The sequence below is a fragment of the Lactuca saligna genome, chromosome 9 (genome assembly GCF_052625555.1).
Source record: "Lactuca saligna cultivar CGN05327 chromosome 9, ASM5262555v1, whole genome shotgun sequence".
In the NCBI taxonomy this organism is placed as follows: Eukaryota; Viridiplantae; Streptophyta; class Magnoliopsida; order Asterales; family Asteraceae; genus Lactuca; species Lactuca saligna.
The window spans coordinates 39,887,399-39,904,833 of NC_136425.1; the positions used below are offsets into that span (position 1 = coordinate 39,887,399).

Sequence of the window (17,435 nt, forward strand, 5' to 3'; positions counted from 1 at the left end):
AATAGATATTATAACTAAAACTATAACTATATATCATTTTTAGCATGTGTTTTCATAACTATTGTAACTCTTATAATATTATTTGCAACTATTTAACAATGTTGACATTTAAGTTATGTATTGTAGAGCAATTTGAAATTAATTTGGTTACTTCTAACAAATTAATACTTTTATTTTGTCATTATTTACACCTAAGTCACTTTTTTTTCAACATTTTCATTGTCACTTTCACCTAAGAAACCACTTCCAAAATACAATTCCTTTATTGCATTAATTATAAAAAAAATTACGATTCCATTACTTAACTTTGTGTTTTCAATTTGAACTATTAAATTAAACTAAAATAGTAAAACATTAATGATTAAAATAAATGATTTATACTTGTTTGATCGTGGAGGTGACATAAGGCGCCAAACTTTCTTTTTTTGCTTCCGTGCGTTTTGTAATGAAATGTAGTAGACTATTAATTCCACCATCTATTGCTAATTCCACCATCTATCTTTCTTTTCATTTTGTGAGCTTATAAATTTATTTAGTGTTCTATTATTTGAATTAGGATTTAGAATTTAGATGTAACACTCAAAAGAATCACAATAAATTTAAAATTTTCAAACAACCCATTTTCTAAAAAAAAAGTGTTTACATAACCATTGTTTTCAAACATTATCCTAAATTAGAGCCTCCCAAGATCCGATCAACATAAAACCGAGGATGTGTACGATCATATCTTCACCTTGCCACGGTCCTCAGAAGTACCTAAAACAAAACTAAAACTATAAGTCAATGCTCAGTGAGTTACCCCAAAGTACCAACACACCACATAACAAGCAAGCATGCAAACATGATCAACCAACGACCGTCTTGCGGGGTCTACAACCTATTTGGACCGCTCCACGAACAACCGATCTGGACCGCCTCACAAGGCCTAAAACCTATCTGAATCGCTCTCCGGGCCACTGACCTGACTAGACCGCCTCGCAGGGGCTACAACCTTTCCGGTCATCCCCGAGTGTCTTGGCCTACATCACAAAGCAAGACCGCCTCAACCTAAACCAATTTGTCGACATATGCAAAAAACAAAATGAACACACAGCCGGAAAATACAGATAATCATATGGATCTAACAGAACACTACAACATGACAACATCTCATATACCAGGATACAGATCTAACATATTACTACAACATAGCAACATACGGTAAACCAGGATATTAATCCAATAGACCGACCTTGGTGCCTTCAACCCGTAAGTACTGTAACACCCCAAAATTACCGGTTAAAAATTTCATTTTTAATTTAGGTGAAAACATAAAACATCATTACAAACATTCATGATAAAAATCCATGTCTGAAAAACCGGTGACATCATAATCCGAATTCAGAGTACATCCCAGAAAATCTACAATGCGGAAAACAAAAGGCGTATGTGTGATGTGCTGCTACCGCGCCGACTCCTTTCCCTTAGCTGAAGAGGTACCTGAAATCAAATTGCAAACCGTAAGCACAAAGCTTAGTGAGTTCCCCCATAATACCCCATACCATGCAAGCATATAACAACAACATTCAATTATGAGATACGGGCCCTTGCCCACACTCATGAAGATACGGGCCCTGCCCTCACTTCGCTTTCTGGGAGATACAGGCCATGCCCACACTCGTGAAGATACGGGCCTTGCCCACACTTCGCTATTTGGGAGATACAGGCCTAGCCCACACTCCACTCTCAGAGAGATACGGGCTTAGCCTACACTCAACCGCCAACTCGTATCATACAAGTATCACACAGACAACAAGTATAGACAGCTCTATTCTACTAGCATATATCGCAATCACTTAATTAAGAGATACGGGCTCGACCCACACTCTAATACTAACATCTCGTCTATACGGGCCGACCTTGGTGCCTTAGACCCGTTACTACTGAAAGGAAACTCACCTTGAAATAGCTGCTGGTGTGTGTGGGAACCGACTGTCTGCTCCTGTTTCTACTCCGGAAATCCTCCGGATGTAATTCCCACAACATACTTAACCAATCAATATTTACTGCCTTTTGGGTGAAATGACCCTTTTACCCCCGACCATGCCCTAAGTCAAAGTCAGAGTCAACTTCCAGTTGACCCGACTCGCCGAGTTGGCTATCCAACTGGTCGAGTCTATGTCCAAACGACTATCCAGGATTCTGTTTCTACTCGTCGAGTTAGGCGTTGACTCGACGAGTTCCCCATCCAAACTGATGTTCAAGTCCTTCATCCTACTCGCCGAGTTGTATGAACAACTCGGCGAGTTCATCTTCATCCGATGAACACTTATGCTGCGACTCGTCGAGTTGTATGAACAACTCACCGAGTTTGATCTTGATCTAAGGAGATTGCCTTGAACTCGCCGAGTCAGGGCATCGAATCGCCGAGTTCCATTATGGGTGAGTTTTGGCTTCCAACTCACCGAGTCCCTCCTGGACTCACCTCACGACTCGAAATAACAAAAAGGGGGCAAACCCGGAGACTCGCGACTGGACTCACCGAGTCAGATGAGCGACTCGCCGAGTCCGTTCCATGCAAGAGCTAAAAATGCGATTTTGCTCGAATCCAATCCATGTCATTTGTAGATCTAGGCTCCTAGAGCATGAATACCACGTAAAGTTTCCAACTTTACGTGTAAATATCCATCTATGGGGCTTTTAGGGTTTGAAATGCACCAAAAGAGTAGATCTAAGGTTTATGTGCAATATGGGCTCATAAAGGTAGTGGATCTGAGCTCCTGGAGCTCAACTATGCTTGGATCAAGAGACCAATCAGCTTATTTCGGAACATTATGCACATACAAGCTTGGGGAATGGCTCAAGAATGTCTTAAATGAAGCAATAAGCATGGAAACAAGGGAAAAACGAGATATACCTCAATGGAACTGCTGAGAGAACACAATGGTGCTTGGATGGCTTCCCCTTCTTCTGGATCTACTTCCCTTCTTCTTCAAAACCTTCAAAAACACCAATAATTGCTTCAACTCTTCAAAGAACAAGCTTAAACGAGGGTTAGGAGCTCTGGTGGGTGAATGGGGGCTGGCTTGGGGCGGATATGTTGCTTAAATAGGGTACAAACCCCTGAAACTTAGGGTTTCATCCAACAGCGGTGACTCGCCGAGTCGCCAACTTAAACGTGTCCCGTGTCTCGTCCCTACTCGGCGAGTCGGACCTATGACTCGCCGAGTCCAAGGCTTAAAAAGGAAAAATACTCAATGAAGATTTACATACCAGGAACTAGGCGCTACAAGTACAGTGAGGAAAAATCGCCTCACAGTTTGAATAACTCGTAGCTCCAACAACCGGCTCAACTCAAATCCTAAATGTCAAAACATTTCTCATTCTAAATTAATAACATTTTCCCAAAATACCCTTGGTCAAAACTGGTCAAAATCAACAAGTCAACCGAGTCAACCCAGCCGAGTAAACTCAGGGCTCGCACGCGGGGCGTACTCGGGCTTTGACCGCAGTCAGGAGCTTGACCTCGTACGCACGGCGTACGCTGAGATACACATGACGTACGCTCAAAACCCCCTTTTCTCAGTAAGAGCTTAATACATTAAGCTCTCACGTCCAACTTTCAGATCCAATGCCAAAATACCACCAAGAGTCATAAAATTTCCAACTTTATGACTTTGCATGTCCATCAAGTGCTTAATACCCAAAATCCCAACTCTAAATGCCTTAAGACCTTCTAGAGCATGCATGGAGAAAAACTAAGCATCAAGACCACATTTTTATGACTCAAGACCCCTCATAAGGTCTGAAAGGAAGACTTGTTTGGTTAAGAGCATGCCATGCTTAAGAATCATCATATTTGGGACCAAAAGTGCCCTAAATGGAGAAATGGATAGATCTACAAGATAGAGTGATCAAGTTATGAACTTTTTACCTCTTGGAGGTTGCTAGCAAGTGGAGAATCCCAGGTCTAAGTTACTTTCAAGCTTCAAGGTCCTTGCACTAACTTCTTCCTCTTCAAGAACAGCACTAAAGCACACAAATGAGCTCAAAATGCACTCTCTCACTTAGGGTTTGCTAAAGGGTCGTATCCTCAGTTGGAGGCTGATTAGGGTGAAGGTCTTGGGGCTCTAAAGTTGTTTAAATATGGTTCAAGCCCTAAAAATTAGGGTTTGCAACCCTTGCACGTATGCCCAACATACGAAGTCCCTCGCATGTACGCCATGCGTACGAAGAGTACGCCCATCGTACTATGTTCCAGCAATAAATTACCAAAATGCCACTTTTGGCCATTTTGCACTCTTTCTGAAACTCAAGGACTAAAATGTTATATTTATTTATACATAGGCCTAAAATGAAATTACCTCATCATCGGGATGTTACATTATATGTTTTATTTAAGCCTATTAATTGTACCTTTGTGCACCACGTATATAAAAATATAAAATTTATAATACTTATGGGACGAAAATGAGGGTGTAATTATTGTAACTTTATAACATTTTTTGCAACTGTTTAACCATGTTGACTCTTAAGTTATGTGCTCTAGAACAACTCAAACTTAATTGTCTCTTCTAAAAAAGTAGAATCGCATTCCATTTTTATTCTTTACACTTAAGTTACTTCTTTTTTACACCCAAAACTTAAATATTCACTAATAAATGTAGCATGTGGCCTAAAAACATGTTTCATACAACAATCAATAAAATCATGTTAAATTAAATATGATAACTACAATCATTAAGATATCATCTACAAGAGTTTTCTTTCTTAATTTAGTAGATATAAAAAGAATTTTTTTTCAAAAAAATCCTTAAAATTTAATCTATTAATGAAAAAGCCATAAATCTAATTTTTATTTTCAGAAAAATCCTTAAAATTTTTAGAAAAACTCTTAAAACCGGCACTAGCCGAATACAAAGGTTTTTTTTGCAAGTGTTTACCGGTTTTTAGGCAAAAAAAAAAGTCAGGAATGACTTATATTAATAGAACCAAACTTTAGGGACTTTAATTGTAGATTTCTCAAAGTAAAGGATCAAAGTGTGTTAGCTAAAATTAATAGGGGAGAAATTGTTGTATGGGTAAAATATTAGGAATTTCCTTAAGCTTTAATTTACTCCGAAGAATAGGCCGATAATTTAGCACTCCATATATTATAACCGCTTATGAATTTAATTTCAAGAATTTAGCAATTTCAATATGCAAGTGAGAATTTCAATTTCGAGATTCAAGATCTAAAATGATAAAAGTCAATGTAAGTCAATATGGAAAAACAAAAATTGAAGCACATGATTATAATAACTCATAGAACATTCACTTTTCACAAAAATAAATTTTAGATACGAAGCATCTTAAAATCTTAAAATAGTTTATTTTAATATCCAATATAAAATATAAGATTCGTAATACTTATATGCAAGTATGATACTTTTGTGGTTTTTTTAATGAAATTATATACATAATAATTTTATTGTATTTTATATATTTGATAAAAAAAGACTCAGCATATTTATATTTATTAAATATTTTATAACTATATTCACAATAATTTATCGTTTTTTATTCTTATAACTCGAACGTTCTTAAATGTTCGACAAAAAATGAAATATGCAATCTAGTTTCAGGCTTATTTTTAAATTTCCAGTATTAAAATATATTTAGTTAATTAAAAGTCATCGTCAAGTAACATTTTGAAAGAAAAAAAATACAAACATATGCTTAAAAATAATAAAGTTAGACGACTGACTTTATAAAATATGCTTAAAAATAGCAAAGTTAGATGAGTAACTTCCTAAAACATTTCACATAGATGATGATATAAACATAAAATAAAACTAGAAGAAAGCTAATCACTTTCATAGATGATGATATAAACATAAAATGAAACTAGAAGAAAGCTAATCACTGAAAGTTAAGGGTAAAATATTTTTATTAAGCATGTATAACAAAAAAAGGCTTTTCATAGATTTACCATCATGGAAACTCTAATATGGCAATGTATAGCGCCCATGTACAACATAAAGTTAATAGACTATAAACCCTTATTTATCATGGTGTGACATAAACACTAACTAGAGAGTATCAGTGTTTATGACCCTAAAACATAACTAAAACATACTATATGAAGTAACAATATATCATCTTCTAAGCTTGAATAACTTGAACCAACTCTCTGGATGTCTCCATCTCGATTGCAACTCTTCTGATTTTTTAATTTCTTCTAATATAACCACCACCTCTTCCATCTCCGGCCTCTTTGTGGGGTCTATGTCCCAACATTGTTCCATCAATTTAGCTAACGATCTTGGACAATGTCTTGGTATGCTTGGTCTCGTATACTGTAATCACACAACCCCTTATTAATTTCCATCAGAATTTGTTACCCAAATCAAAAATATAAAAAAGTATATATATGCACGTACCTTGTATATATCAGGTGTGAGAATCCCTAAATCATACGTATAAGCAGTATCACAACAGTATATCTCCCACAAGCATATCCCAAAGCTATAAACGTCGCATTTACGCCCGTGTGGATGTTTGCTTACCAACTCAGGAGCCATATAGCCGCGAGTCCCCCTTTCACCACATGTGATCAAAAGCTCTGGTGGTTCAATTTCTGATTCTCCGAAATCCGCAAGTTTGATTGTCTGTTTTTTGTCAATTAGCATGTTCCCCGGCTTCACATCACGATGAATTACTTTTTGAGAATGAAGGTAACTCAACCTGTACAAAAGATCATACATATATATATATATATATATATATATATATATATATATATATATATATATATATAAATAATATTTAGCGATTTGGATTTTGAAAATTTAAGTTAAAGATTAAGAATATTAATTAGTAATCATATATACGTACCCTTTAGCAATATCAATAGCAAATCGAATGACAGTTTTGTAAGGCAGCTTCTTGTCTTGGTGCTTGAGCTTCAATAGATAAGATCTGAGGGATCCTCCTTTTAAGTATTCGGAGACGACACAGAAGTTGTTTTCTGGTTTCGGGTTCTTGATCTTGTGCCGGCTACCTGACGTAATCATGGACATCGTTGCTCCGATCATCTGAAAATTTTATAGTTTATAAGAATAATTAGATGGTGATGATATTTGATTGCATGTAAGTAGGCCATGAATGCATGCATGTATATATCGTATTCTACTATATATATATATATATATATATATATATATATATATATATATATATATATATATATATATATATATATATATATATATAGGTTCGGGTTCATTTGAGACCATTCTAATTTTGTGAGACCGTGAGACCAAATCTAAAAATAATTTTAAAATGCAAAATAAATGGAAAAATCCAAAAATTCTTTTTTTAAATATTATTTTCGGAACTTGAATTAACTAAAAAAAATAAAAAAATAAAAAAAATTCCGTGTTTTTTTTTTGAAAAATAAGTGAAATATTCTAAATAGAATATTACACTGATATATTCTAAAAAATAATTTTAAAATGCAAAATAAATGGAAAAATCTAAAAATTCTTTTTTTAAATATTATTTTTGGAACTTGAATTAACTAAAAAAAATAAAAATAAAATAAAAAAAATAAAAAAAATTCTATTTTTTTTAATAAATACGTGAAATATTCTAAATAGAATATTACACTGTACATATTCTAAAAATAATTTTAAAATGCAAAATAAATGAAAAAATCAAAAAATTCTTTTTTTAAATATTATTTTCGGAACATGAATTAACTAAAAAAAATAAAATAAAAAAAAAATAAAAAAAAAATGTGTCTCACGGTCTCACAAAATATAGGTGGTCTCAAATGAACCTAACCATATATATATATATATATATATATATATATATATATATATATATATATATATATATATATATATATATATATATATATATATATATATATATATATATATATATATATATATATATCCAAAAACAAAATTCCCTTAGTTACGTTTGGATGATCAAGATTTTTCCACACTTCAACTTCTTCCATTAAACCTAACTTAACGATCCCCATTGAATCTTCCGAAATCTTCTTTTTACCATTATCATCAAGAACTTTCACTGAATAACACAAATAAACAATTAATCAAAAATCTAAAATACCATCAAGAACTTTTTACCATTAACCACCACCACCACCATCACCATCACCATCACCATCACCATCATCATCATCACCACCATCATCACCATCACCACCGCCATCATCATCATCATCATCATCAACATCAACATCATCATCATCATCACCATCACCATTATCATCATTATCGTTATCATCATCACCACCACCACCACCATCACCACCACCATCACCATCACCATCACCACCATCATCATCATCACCACCATCATCACCATCACCATCATCACCACCATGATCACCATCATCATCATTATCACCATCACCATCACCATCATCGTCGAGTCCTCTTGTATCCTTAGAAGTCTTGATATGGACGTTAGGGTTTCTCACTACTCCAGCTCTTCTCACCACTCTAGCTCACTATGGACGTTAGTATGATTTTTAATTGTTTGTTTTCTAAATACGGAAAAATAAAACGATCCAAAAAAAAGTTTTAGGACTTGAATATTGAAAAAAATAATAATAATAATAATAATAATCGAAAAACAAAAGTGTATAAAACTAATAGGGGTCTAATAAATTAAGAATGTGGTATACCCAACCTAGTGGTAATTGTATTGGTTAGTTACCTCCGAGATTTGAGTTAGATTCCTACCCCAAACCTGTTATTCTTAATATTTTTGTATAGAAGATAAAGTTAATTGGAAACGGATGTGGCATACCCACCGTTTGGTAAGACTTTGGGTTACATACGTTCGAAACATGAGTTCAAATCCAGCCCCAAATAATGATAATAATAATAATAAAGGAAATGAAAGGAAGTTAGTATCATTTAAAGGCGTTTATGGAGCCCTGATTAACGGATGTGGCATGCCGGTCCAAATGGAATGATGCTCGTTGTATCACTCATATAAGTCCTAGACCCGAGATCGATCGTCCCTCTCTCTCTCTCTCTTTTTTCCTTTTTGATCCTGTCTTCTTTCCGTGGACTTCCCCAAATTTGCGTTCTCGCTTAATCCCTCAAATATTCGGCTACGTTTTTTGCTCTCCCGCTTAATTAGGTCGCGCCTCCCATCTCTCACACCTCTCGTTTTCTGCCTTCCACTCCATTCTAGGGTTTGAAGCTGGAGCATATCTCACGTCAACCTCCGAAGACCTCTGTTCATCTTCTTCGTATTTCACGTTCTGGTCGGCGTTCTCTTTTGCGTCCACCGGTGCCGCCAACGACACAACCTTCCGCAACTGCCGTCGTTCTTCAGCTCTGCCCCTCCGCCACTACCGCTTGAATCACTCCCATTAGGCCGTTACCGATTAACCATAAATACCATAGCAAGCTTCAATCGGTCTGTTCAATCGAAGCTTCAATCGCTCCTCTCATCGTTTTGTTCGACCAGTAGGCTCAGTCGAAGGTTCAGACCTGCTCAATCAACGACTAACTTTGCTTATTCGTCGGCCAAACCTATTCAATCGGTAAGATTCATTCATCCACCTTCAAGATACTTAGGTTCGATCTTATTTGTTTGCACATTTTTACACATGTGAATGCAGTAACTCCCATTCATTTACCTCATAACTACAAGTGTTACACAAAAAGTTATGTTATGCATCTAACAGTGATATATACATTAATCATGTTAGTACATATTAAATTGATGTTACTTTATTTAGATTATTCTGGTCATATGGTTTCCTTTTTGTTTTGTATTGAAGTTGCTTCCAACACAGGTAGGTGATGGCGATTGCTATGTATCCTGTTAACTAGAGGGAACTCCAGATTCATTCCTGGATAGATCAGCAGATATCACAGGGGACACAAATGTCAACTATGATGTCTAGTGATCTGACGCTTTCTAGAATGCATGTAGGTGGACCCCAGAAACAATCTGATAATAAGGTGGAGGAATGATGGATCCTGATAGACCTGTTAATTATATTAGCAGATTGCTTTAGTTGCAGTTAAGAAATACCAACATTCTTTCATTTACTTGTTTATTATGATTACATGTATTTTGGTGCTAAGTTTTGAAGGAATTGTTAAATCTTATTTCTTGTTTGTTTCTTGGTGCTCTTTATACACCTAGTCCTTTTGACTTCCTCCCAAGATGTAAGATATCTATTCAATGTTGTTTAATATAAAGGTGTGCAATTTTACCTTTATTAACGTTTAAGTTTCTTCTTATTATTTATTATTTTTAATAATTACAATTGGTTTATTCTAGATTGAAGCCCGTGATCATCAGCTGTACAATGATCTTGATTACATTCATTTCTGCTATTTTTTCTATTGTTGGTGCTGTTTTTGCTATTGCAGATTGTTGTTGCTGTTTTGTGATATTGCTACTGTTGCTATTTTGCTATTTTGTGCTATTTTGCTATTGCTGTTTTGTTGTTTTAATAATGTAAATTGAATATGGTATTTGACAAAAAATTGGAAAATTTTAATTTTTTTTTCAATAGACGAAGTTAGCTACGGAATAGCTACGGATTTCCGTAGCTATCTATGTCTGTAGCTATTCCGTAGCTATTTGGATCCGTAGCTATTCCGTAGCTATTTAGTAGTTATTTAGGTCCGTAGCTATTCCGTAGTTATTTAGCTCTGTAGTGATTCCGTAGAAATACCGTAGCTAATTTTTTCCGTAGTTATGGTAGCTACGGAATTTTCCGTAGCTATTCCGTAACGGTTCTGTAGCTAATCTGTAGCTATAATTTAGCCACGGGTCATTATGCTACAGCCATATTTCCGTAGCAATTCCGTAAGTACAATGAGGAAAACTCGCCTCACAGTCCGAATAACTCGTAGCTCCGACAACCGGCTCAACTCAAATCCTAAATGTCAAAACATTTCTCATTCTAAATTAATAACATTTTCCCAAAATACCCTTGGTCAAAACTGGTCAAAATCAACAAGTCAACCGAGTCAACCCAGCCGAGTAAACTCAGGGCTCGCATGCGGGGCGTACTCGGGCTTTGACCGCAGTCAGGACTTTGACCTCGTACGCACGACGTACGCTGAGATACACATGACGTACGCTCAAAACCCCCTTTTCTCAGTAAGAGCTTAATACATTAAGCTCTCACGTCCAACTTTCAGATCCAATGCCAAAATACCACCAAGAGTCGTAAAATTTCCAACTTTATGACTTTGCATGTCCATCAAGTGCTTAATACACAAAATACCACCTCTAAATGCCTTAAGACCTTCTAGAGCATGCATGAAGAAAAACTAAGCATCAAGACCACATTTTTATGACTCAAGACCCCTCATAAGGTCTGAAAGGAAGGCTTATTTGGTTAAGAGCATGCCTTGCTTAAAAATCATCATATTTGGGACCAAAAGTGCCCTAAATGGAGAAATGGATAGATCTACAAGATAGAGTGATCAAGTTATGAACTTTTTACCTCTTGGAGGTTGCTAGCAAGTGGAGAATCCCAGGTCTAAGTTGCTTTCAAGCTTCAAGGTCCTTGCACCAACTTCTTCCTCTTCAAGTTGCTTTCAAGCTTCAAGGTCCTTGCACCAACTTCTTCCTCTTCAAGAACACCACTAAAGTACACAAATGAGCTCAAAATGCCCTCTCTCACTTAGGGTTTGCTAAAGGGTTGTATCCTCAGTTGGAGGCTGATTAGGGTGAAGGTCTTGGGGCTCTAAAGTTGTTTAAATAGGGTTCAAGCCCTAAAAATTAGGGTTTGAAACCCTTGCACGTATGCCTAGCATACTAAGTCCCTCGCATACGAAGAGTACGCCCATCGTACTATGTTCCAGCCATAAATTACCAAAATGCCACTATGGGCCATTTTGCACTCTTTCTGAAACTCAAGAACTAAAATGATATATTTATTTATACATAGGCCTAAAATGAAATTACCTCATCATCGGGATGTTACATTATACGTTTTATTTAAGCCTGTTAATTGTACCTTTGTGCACCATGTATATAAAAAAATATAAAATTTATAATACTTATGGGACGAAAATGAGGGTGTAATTATTGTAACTTTATAACGTTTTTTGCAACTGTTTAACCATGTTGACTCTTAAGTTATGTGCTCTAGAACATCTCAAACTTAATTGTCTCTTCTAAAAAAGTAGAAACGCATTTCATTTTTATTCTTTACACTTAAGTTACTTCTTTTTACAGCCAAGACTTGAATATTCAGTAATAAATGTAGCATGTGGTCTAAAAACATGTTTCATACAACAATCAATAAAATCATTTTAAATTAAATATGATAACTACAATCATTAAGATATCATCTACAAAAGTTTTCTTTATTAATTTAGTGGATATAAAAAGAAATTTTTTTCAAAAAAATCCTTAAAATTTAATCTATTAATGAAAAAGCCATAAATCTGATTTTTATTTTCAGAAAAATCCTTAAAATTTTTAGAAAAACCCTCAAAAATTTTAGAAAAACCCTTAAAACCGGCTAATGCCGAGTACAAAGGTTTTTTTTTCAAGTGTTTACCAGTTTTTAGGCAAAAAAAAAAAAACGAAAAGGTCAGGAATGACTTATATTAATAGAACCAAACTTTAGGGACTTTAATTGTAGATTTCTCAAAGTAAAGGATCAAAGTGTGTTAGCTAAAATAAAAAGGGGAGAAATTATTGTATGGGTAAAATATTAGGAATTTCCTTAAGCTTTAATTTACTCCGAAAAATAGGCCGATAATTTAGCACTCCATATACTATAACCGCTTATGAATTTAATTTCAAGAATTTAGCAATTTCAATATGCAAGTGAGAATTTCAATTTCGAGATTCTAGATCTAAAATGATAAAAGTCAATGTAAGTCAATATGGAAAAACAAAAATTGAACCACATGAATATAATAACTCATAGAAAATTCACTTTTCACAAAAATAAATTTTAGATACGAAGCATCTTAAAATAGTTTATTTTAATATCCAATATAAAATATAAGATTCGTAATACTTATATGTAAGTATGATACTTTTATCGTTTTTTTAATGAAATTATATACATAATAATTTTATTGTATTTTATATATTTGATAAAAAAGACTCGGCATATTTATATTTATTAAATATTTTATAACTGTATTCACAATAATTTATCGTTTTTTATTCTTATAACTCCAACGTTCTTAAATGTTCGACAAAAAATGAAATATGCAATCTAGTTTCAGGCTTATTTTTAAATTTCCGTATTAAAATATATTTAGTTAATTAAAAGTCATCGTCAAGTAACATTTTGAAAGAAAAAAAAAATACAAACATATGCTTAAAAATAATAAAGTTAGACGACTGACTCTATAAAATATGCTTAAAAATAGCAAAGTTAGATGAGTGACTTCCTAAAACATTTCACATAGATGATGATATAAACATAAAATGAAACTAGAAGAAAGCTAGGGTAAAATATTTTTATTAAGCATGTATAACAAAAAAAAAGGCTTTTGATAGATTTACCATCATGGAAAGTCTAATATGGCAATGTATAGCGTCCATGTACAACATAAAGTTAATAGACTATAAACCCTTATTTATCATAGTGTGACATAAACACTAACTAGAGAGTATCAGTGTTTATGACCCTAAAACATAACTAAAACATACTATATGAAGTAACAATATATCATCTTCTAAGCTTGAATAACTTGAACCAACTCTATGAATGTCTCCATCTCGATTGCAACTCTTCTGATTTTTTAATTTCTTCTAATATAACCACCACCTCTTCCATCTCCGGCCTCTTTGTGGGGTCTATATCCCAACATTGTTCCATCAATTTAGCCAACGATCTTGGACAATGTCTCGGTATGCTTGGTCTCATATACTGTAATCACACAACCTCTTATTAATTTCCATCAGAATTTGTTACCCAAATCAAAAATATAAAAAAGTATATATATATATATACACGTACCTTGTATATATCAGGTGTGAGAATCCCTAAATCATACGTATAAGCAGTATCACAACAGTATATCTCCCACAAGCATATCTCAAAGCTGTAAACGTCGGATTTACGCCCGTGTGGATGTTTGCTTACGAACTCATGAGCCATATAGCCGCGAGTCCCCCTTTCACCACATGTGATCAAAAGCTCTGGTGGTTCAATTTCTGATTCTCCGAAATCCGCAAGCTTGATTGTCTGTTTTTTGTCAATTAGCATGTTCCCCGGCTTCACATCACGATGAATTACTTTTTGAGAATGAAGGTAACTCAACCTGTACAGAAGATCATACATATATATAATATTTAGCGATTTGGATTTTGAAAATTTAAGTTAAAGATTTAGAATATTAATTAGTAATCATATATACGTACCCTTTAGCAATATCAATAGCAAATCGAATGACAGTTTTGTAAGGCAGCTTCTTGTCTTGGTGCTTGAGCTTCAATAGATAAGATCTGAGGGATCCTCCTTTTAAGTATTCGGAGACGACACAGAAGTTGTTTTCTGGTTTCGGGTTCTTGATCTTGTGCCGGCTACCTGACGTAATCATGGACATCGTTGCTCCGATCATCTGAAAATTTTATAGTTTATAAGAATAATTAGATGGTGATGATATTTGATTGCATGTAAGTAGGCCATGAATGCATGCATGTATATATCGTACTCGACTATATATGTTATTCGATTCTTGTTATATATACATTATGCATGATTTGTATATATCGCGTACTAGTTAAGTACTATATATATATATCCAAAAACAAACTTACCTTAGTTACGTTTGGATGATCAAGATTTTTCCAAACTTCAACTTCTTCCATTAAACCTAACTTAACGATCCCCATTGAATCTTCCGAAATCTTGTTTTTACCATTATCATCAAGAACTTTCACTGAATAACACAAATAAACAATTAATCAAAAATCTAAAATAAGACATGAAACGCCATTAAATTATCGTGAAAGAGAACATACACACGAGAAGTACTCAAGAACATTAATTACCTGCTACAGTTTGGCCTTTGTAGGAGCCCTTATACACAACACCTTCACTTCCATGACCGATAATTTTGCCGACAACAAGATTTTGAGGATCAATGGTTTCTTGCCATTGTCGTTGTCTTTGAGCTATGATCCAATTAATTTCATGAGATTGCAGCAGATTCAGTTGTTGATGATGACTCTTAAACTGGTTGTGCGTGAGTTGCTGTTGATCCATTACGTCGACCATTTTCTGGGTTCGTCCATGCAGAAAAGGGTAAAGGGTCTAATGGGTTGTTTGCGATTCAAGTAATTAATATTTTCCCACACTTAATGGTATATCACAAATTCACAAGTACCGTAGATATATATACTAAAGAAATTACGTAGCAGTTACGTACAAGTTTGGTCTAATTGCGAAATCCAGTCCTTCAATTTACAAATCATTGCAGAAATTGGTCATTGTAGTTTACTATAAGTTGCAAGTTTGGTCCAAATATATTTTAAACGTGAATATTTGTTGGAGGGACTATATCTGCAAACGAAATGCACAAGAATGACTTCCAGACAATCAAGAGTCTAGAACGTAAAACCATATAGTTCGGTATATAATTAAAACCAATAAAAAATGAAAAAACTAAAAGATAGTTTTCGAAAAACTTGATTTATACATGTATTTTGTTTGCCAAAAACATTAATGTATTTCATTTAAAACGTAAAACCGCAAGTTTGATTGTCTGTTTATATATGGTGCCAAAAAAGAATCATCGTTAATAACATAAACAACATAAATATAGGATTAGAAATCAACATAAGCACATAAGCAAACAAACTTGTTAATAACATAAATATAGGATTAGAAATCAACATAAGCAAACAAACATTAAACATAAACAACATAAATAAAACTTTAAAACATAACAATAAACGTATAATATTTCCAACTATGGAAACAAACCACAAAATGTTTACCAAGTACTAGCAAAAAAAAAAAAAAAAAAAAAAAAAAAAAAAAAAAAAAATGTTTACAATCTTTAAATATTATCAAAAGACAAACTTTGTAACATCACTTTCAACAATCAGAATCATTGATTATGTTTCATTCATATCTTTTCCACCTTTAGATCGTTATGCTGACATCATCATTTGATAAATCTTTTTTTTTGTCCACCAATTTTATGAAATCTATTAATGATAATTACTTTTAACATCAGGAAATCTATTAATAACAATTAAATATAACCAAAAATAAAATTATTTTTAAAATTAGTAAATCTATTAATGACAATTAAATGTCACCAAAAATAAAATTACTTTTAAATTTAGGAAATCTATTAATGACAATTAAATCTCACCAAAAATAAAATTGTTTTTAAAATTAGAAAAATTATTAATGATATCATCATTTGGTCAACCCCACCCCTCATTACCCGTTTTCTTTTGTTCTGGTTTGAAAATCATTAACAAAGGCATTATTTTATTTTCAATTTATTGTAGGGAAGAAAATATGAAGATCAATGGTGTTGGAAGATACATAAGAAAGATTTTTCCACTAATTTCAAGGATACATACGTCTTCTTTCGCAACGATTCAATCGATTCTCCCTTCTAAGACCTCGAATCCAGATACAATTTCTCTTCCCATGTCTCTATGCGCAGACAATCCATAATCTTATCTCTTTGATTCCTCCTTATGTAACCTCGAATCTCTTTCATCTTATCATCACAACCGCAAGCACTCATTTATTTCGTCTCCTTCCTTTCTTCATATTTCTTGCGTTTCACCTTAGGGCTCTCCTTCTTCCCGTCAGTTATTTGTTTCTCCGCACAACAACTTATAATTGATTTGTTATGTTTCAATTTCTGGTGTTTATTTCTCAATTTTGATGAAAAAAACCTAATTTCTACACTTGCTTTCAGGAATTAAGGGAATCGTCGCTCCTTCTCCGCCTCCCTTTTTCTATCTGTTGCAGAAACTAGAAAGACGATATACACACACAGTTAACACGTTCGTCTTTTTGATTTATTCATAGGTTTGTTTTCTACACCACTTCAACCCCTTTCTTTGCATTTTATACGATTTTTGTTACTGTTTTATTCTTTTCCCTCATTTTTTCACCATTTTTTGTTATATATATATATATATATATATATATATATATATATATATATATATATATATATATATAGCTTTTGGGTGCTTACTTTTTTCTTCAGGGCTATCTTGATGTTGATTTTGGGTTTTTGTTGAACACAATTATGATATGTGTTCTTGATGTCAACTGGCATTCAGTACCTCAAGAACGTATAACACCATCTTGCAAATACTATTCTTTTAGGGTATCAACAGATGAAGATAAACAAAAAAGGGAATAAAAAAAGGAGTCGATTTGCATCAGGTAGCTATTCAATCTTCAAATATGTTTCTTGCTAGATTTTTTTGTTGTTAGT

At 33.7% G+C, this 17,435-nt stretch overlaps 2 protein-coding genes and 1 long non-coding RNA gene across 4 annotated transcripts; 1 reads left to right on the forward strand and 2 right to left on the reverse strand.

The window, feature by feature from the left end:
- Positions 1–6,116: 6,116 nt before the first annotated feature.
- On the reverse strand, positions 6,117–8,148 carry LOC145016247 (serine/threonine-protein kinase 52-like). The gene is made up of 5 exons (XM_078974628.1): positions 8,121–8,148; positions 7,942–8,061; positions 6,856–7,057; positions 6,388–6,705; positions 6,117–6,312 (listed from the first exon to the last, which is right to left on the reverse strand). Exons 1-5 carry the CDS (start codon positions 8,146–8,148, stop codon positions 6,117–6,119), a joined length of 864 nt encoding a protein of 287 aa, XP_078830754.1.
- A 782-nt stretch (positions 8,149–8,930) lies between these two features.
- Positions 8,931–10,422, forward strand: LOC145014263 (uncharacterized). Of its 2 annotated transcripts, XR_013665466.1 has the most exons (3): positions 8,953–9,556; positions 9,812–10,224; positions 10,306–10,422. It is a non-coding gene; the product is annotated as an uncharacterized LOC145014263 (long non-coding RNA). The 2 variants fall into 2 exon arrangements; XR_013665465.1 differs by lacking the exon at positions 10,306–10,422 and having other exon boundaries at positions 8,931–9,556; positions 9,812–10,130.
- Positions 10,423–13,714: 3,292 nt separating this feature from the next.
- LOC145016248 (serine/threonine-protein kinase 52-like) lies at positions 13,715–15,235 on the reverse strand. The gene is made up of 5 exons (XM_078974629.1): positions 15,010–15,235; positions 14,776–14,897; positions 14,377–14,576; positions 13,973–14,276; positions 13,715–13,882 (listed from the first exon to the last, which is right to left on the reverse strand). The coding sequence occupies exons 1-5, from the start codon at positions 15,233–15,235 to the stop codon at positions 13,715–13,717; spliced, it is 1,020 nt and encodes a 339-aa protein (XP_078830755.1).
- Positions 15,236–17,435: the final 2,200 nt, after the last annotated feature.

What these genes read in the sequence shown, in the direction of transcription:
- LOC145016247 (XM_078974628.1), bottom strand. Translation starts at nt 8,148, where the DNA reads ATGGTGATGGTGGTGGTGGTGGTTAATG. An exon ending in TGATCATCCAAACGTAACTA is followed by an intron (nt 7,058 to 7,941) that starts AGGGAATTTTGT and finishes TATAAAATTTTC; the next exon opens with AGATGATCGGAGCAACGATG. An exon ending in GCTATTGATATTGCTAAAGG is followed by an intron (nt 6,706 to 6,855) that starts GTACGTATATAT and finishes TCTTTTGTACAG; the next exon opens with GTTGAGTTACCTTCATTCTC.
- LOC145016248 (XM_078974629.1), bottom strand. Translation starts at nt 15,235, where the DNA reads ATGGTCGACGTAATGGATCAACAGCAACTCACGCACAACCAGTTTAAG. An exon ending in CAAAGGCCAAACTGTAGCAG is followed by an intron (nt 14,898 to 15,009) that starts GTAATTAATGTT and finishes TGTGTTATTCAG; the next exon opens with TGAAAGTTCTTGATGATAAT. An exon ending in ATCATCCAAACGTAACTAAG is followed by an intron (nt 14,577 to 14,775) that starts GTAAGTTTGTTT and finishes TAAAATTTTCAG; the next exon opens with ATGATCGGAGCAACGATGTC.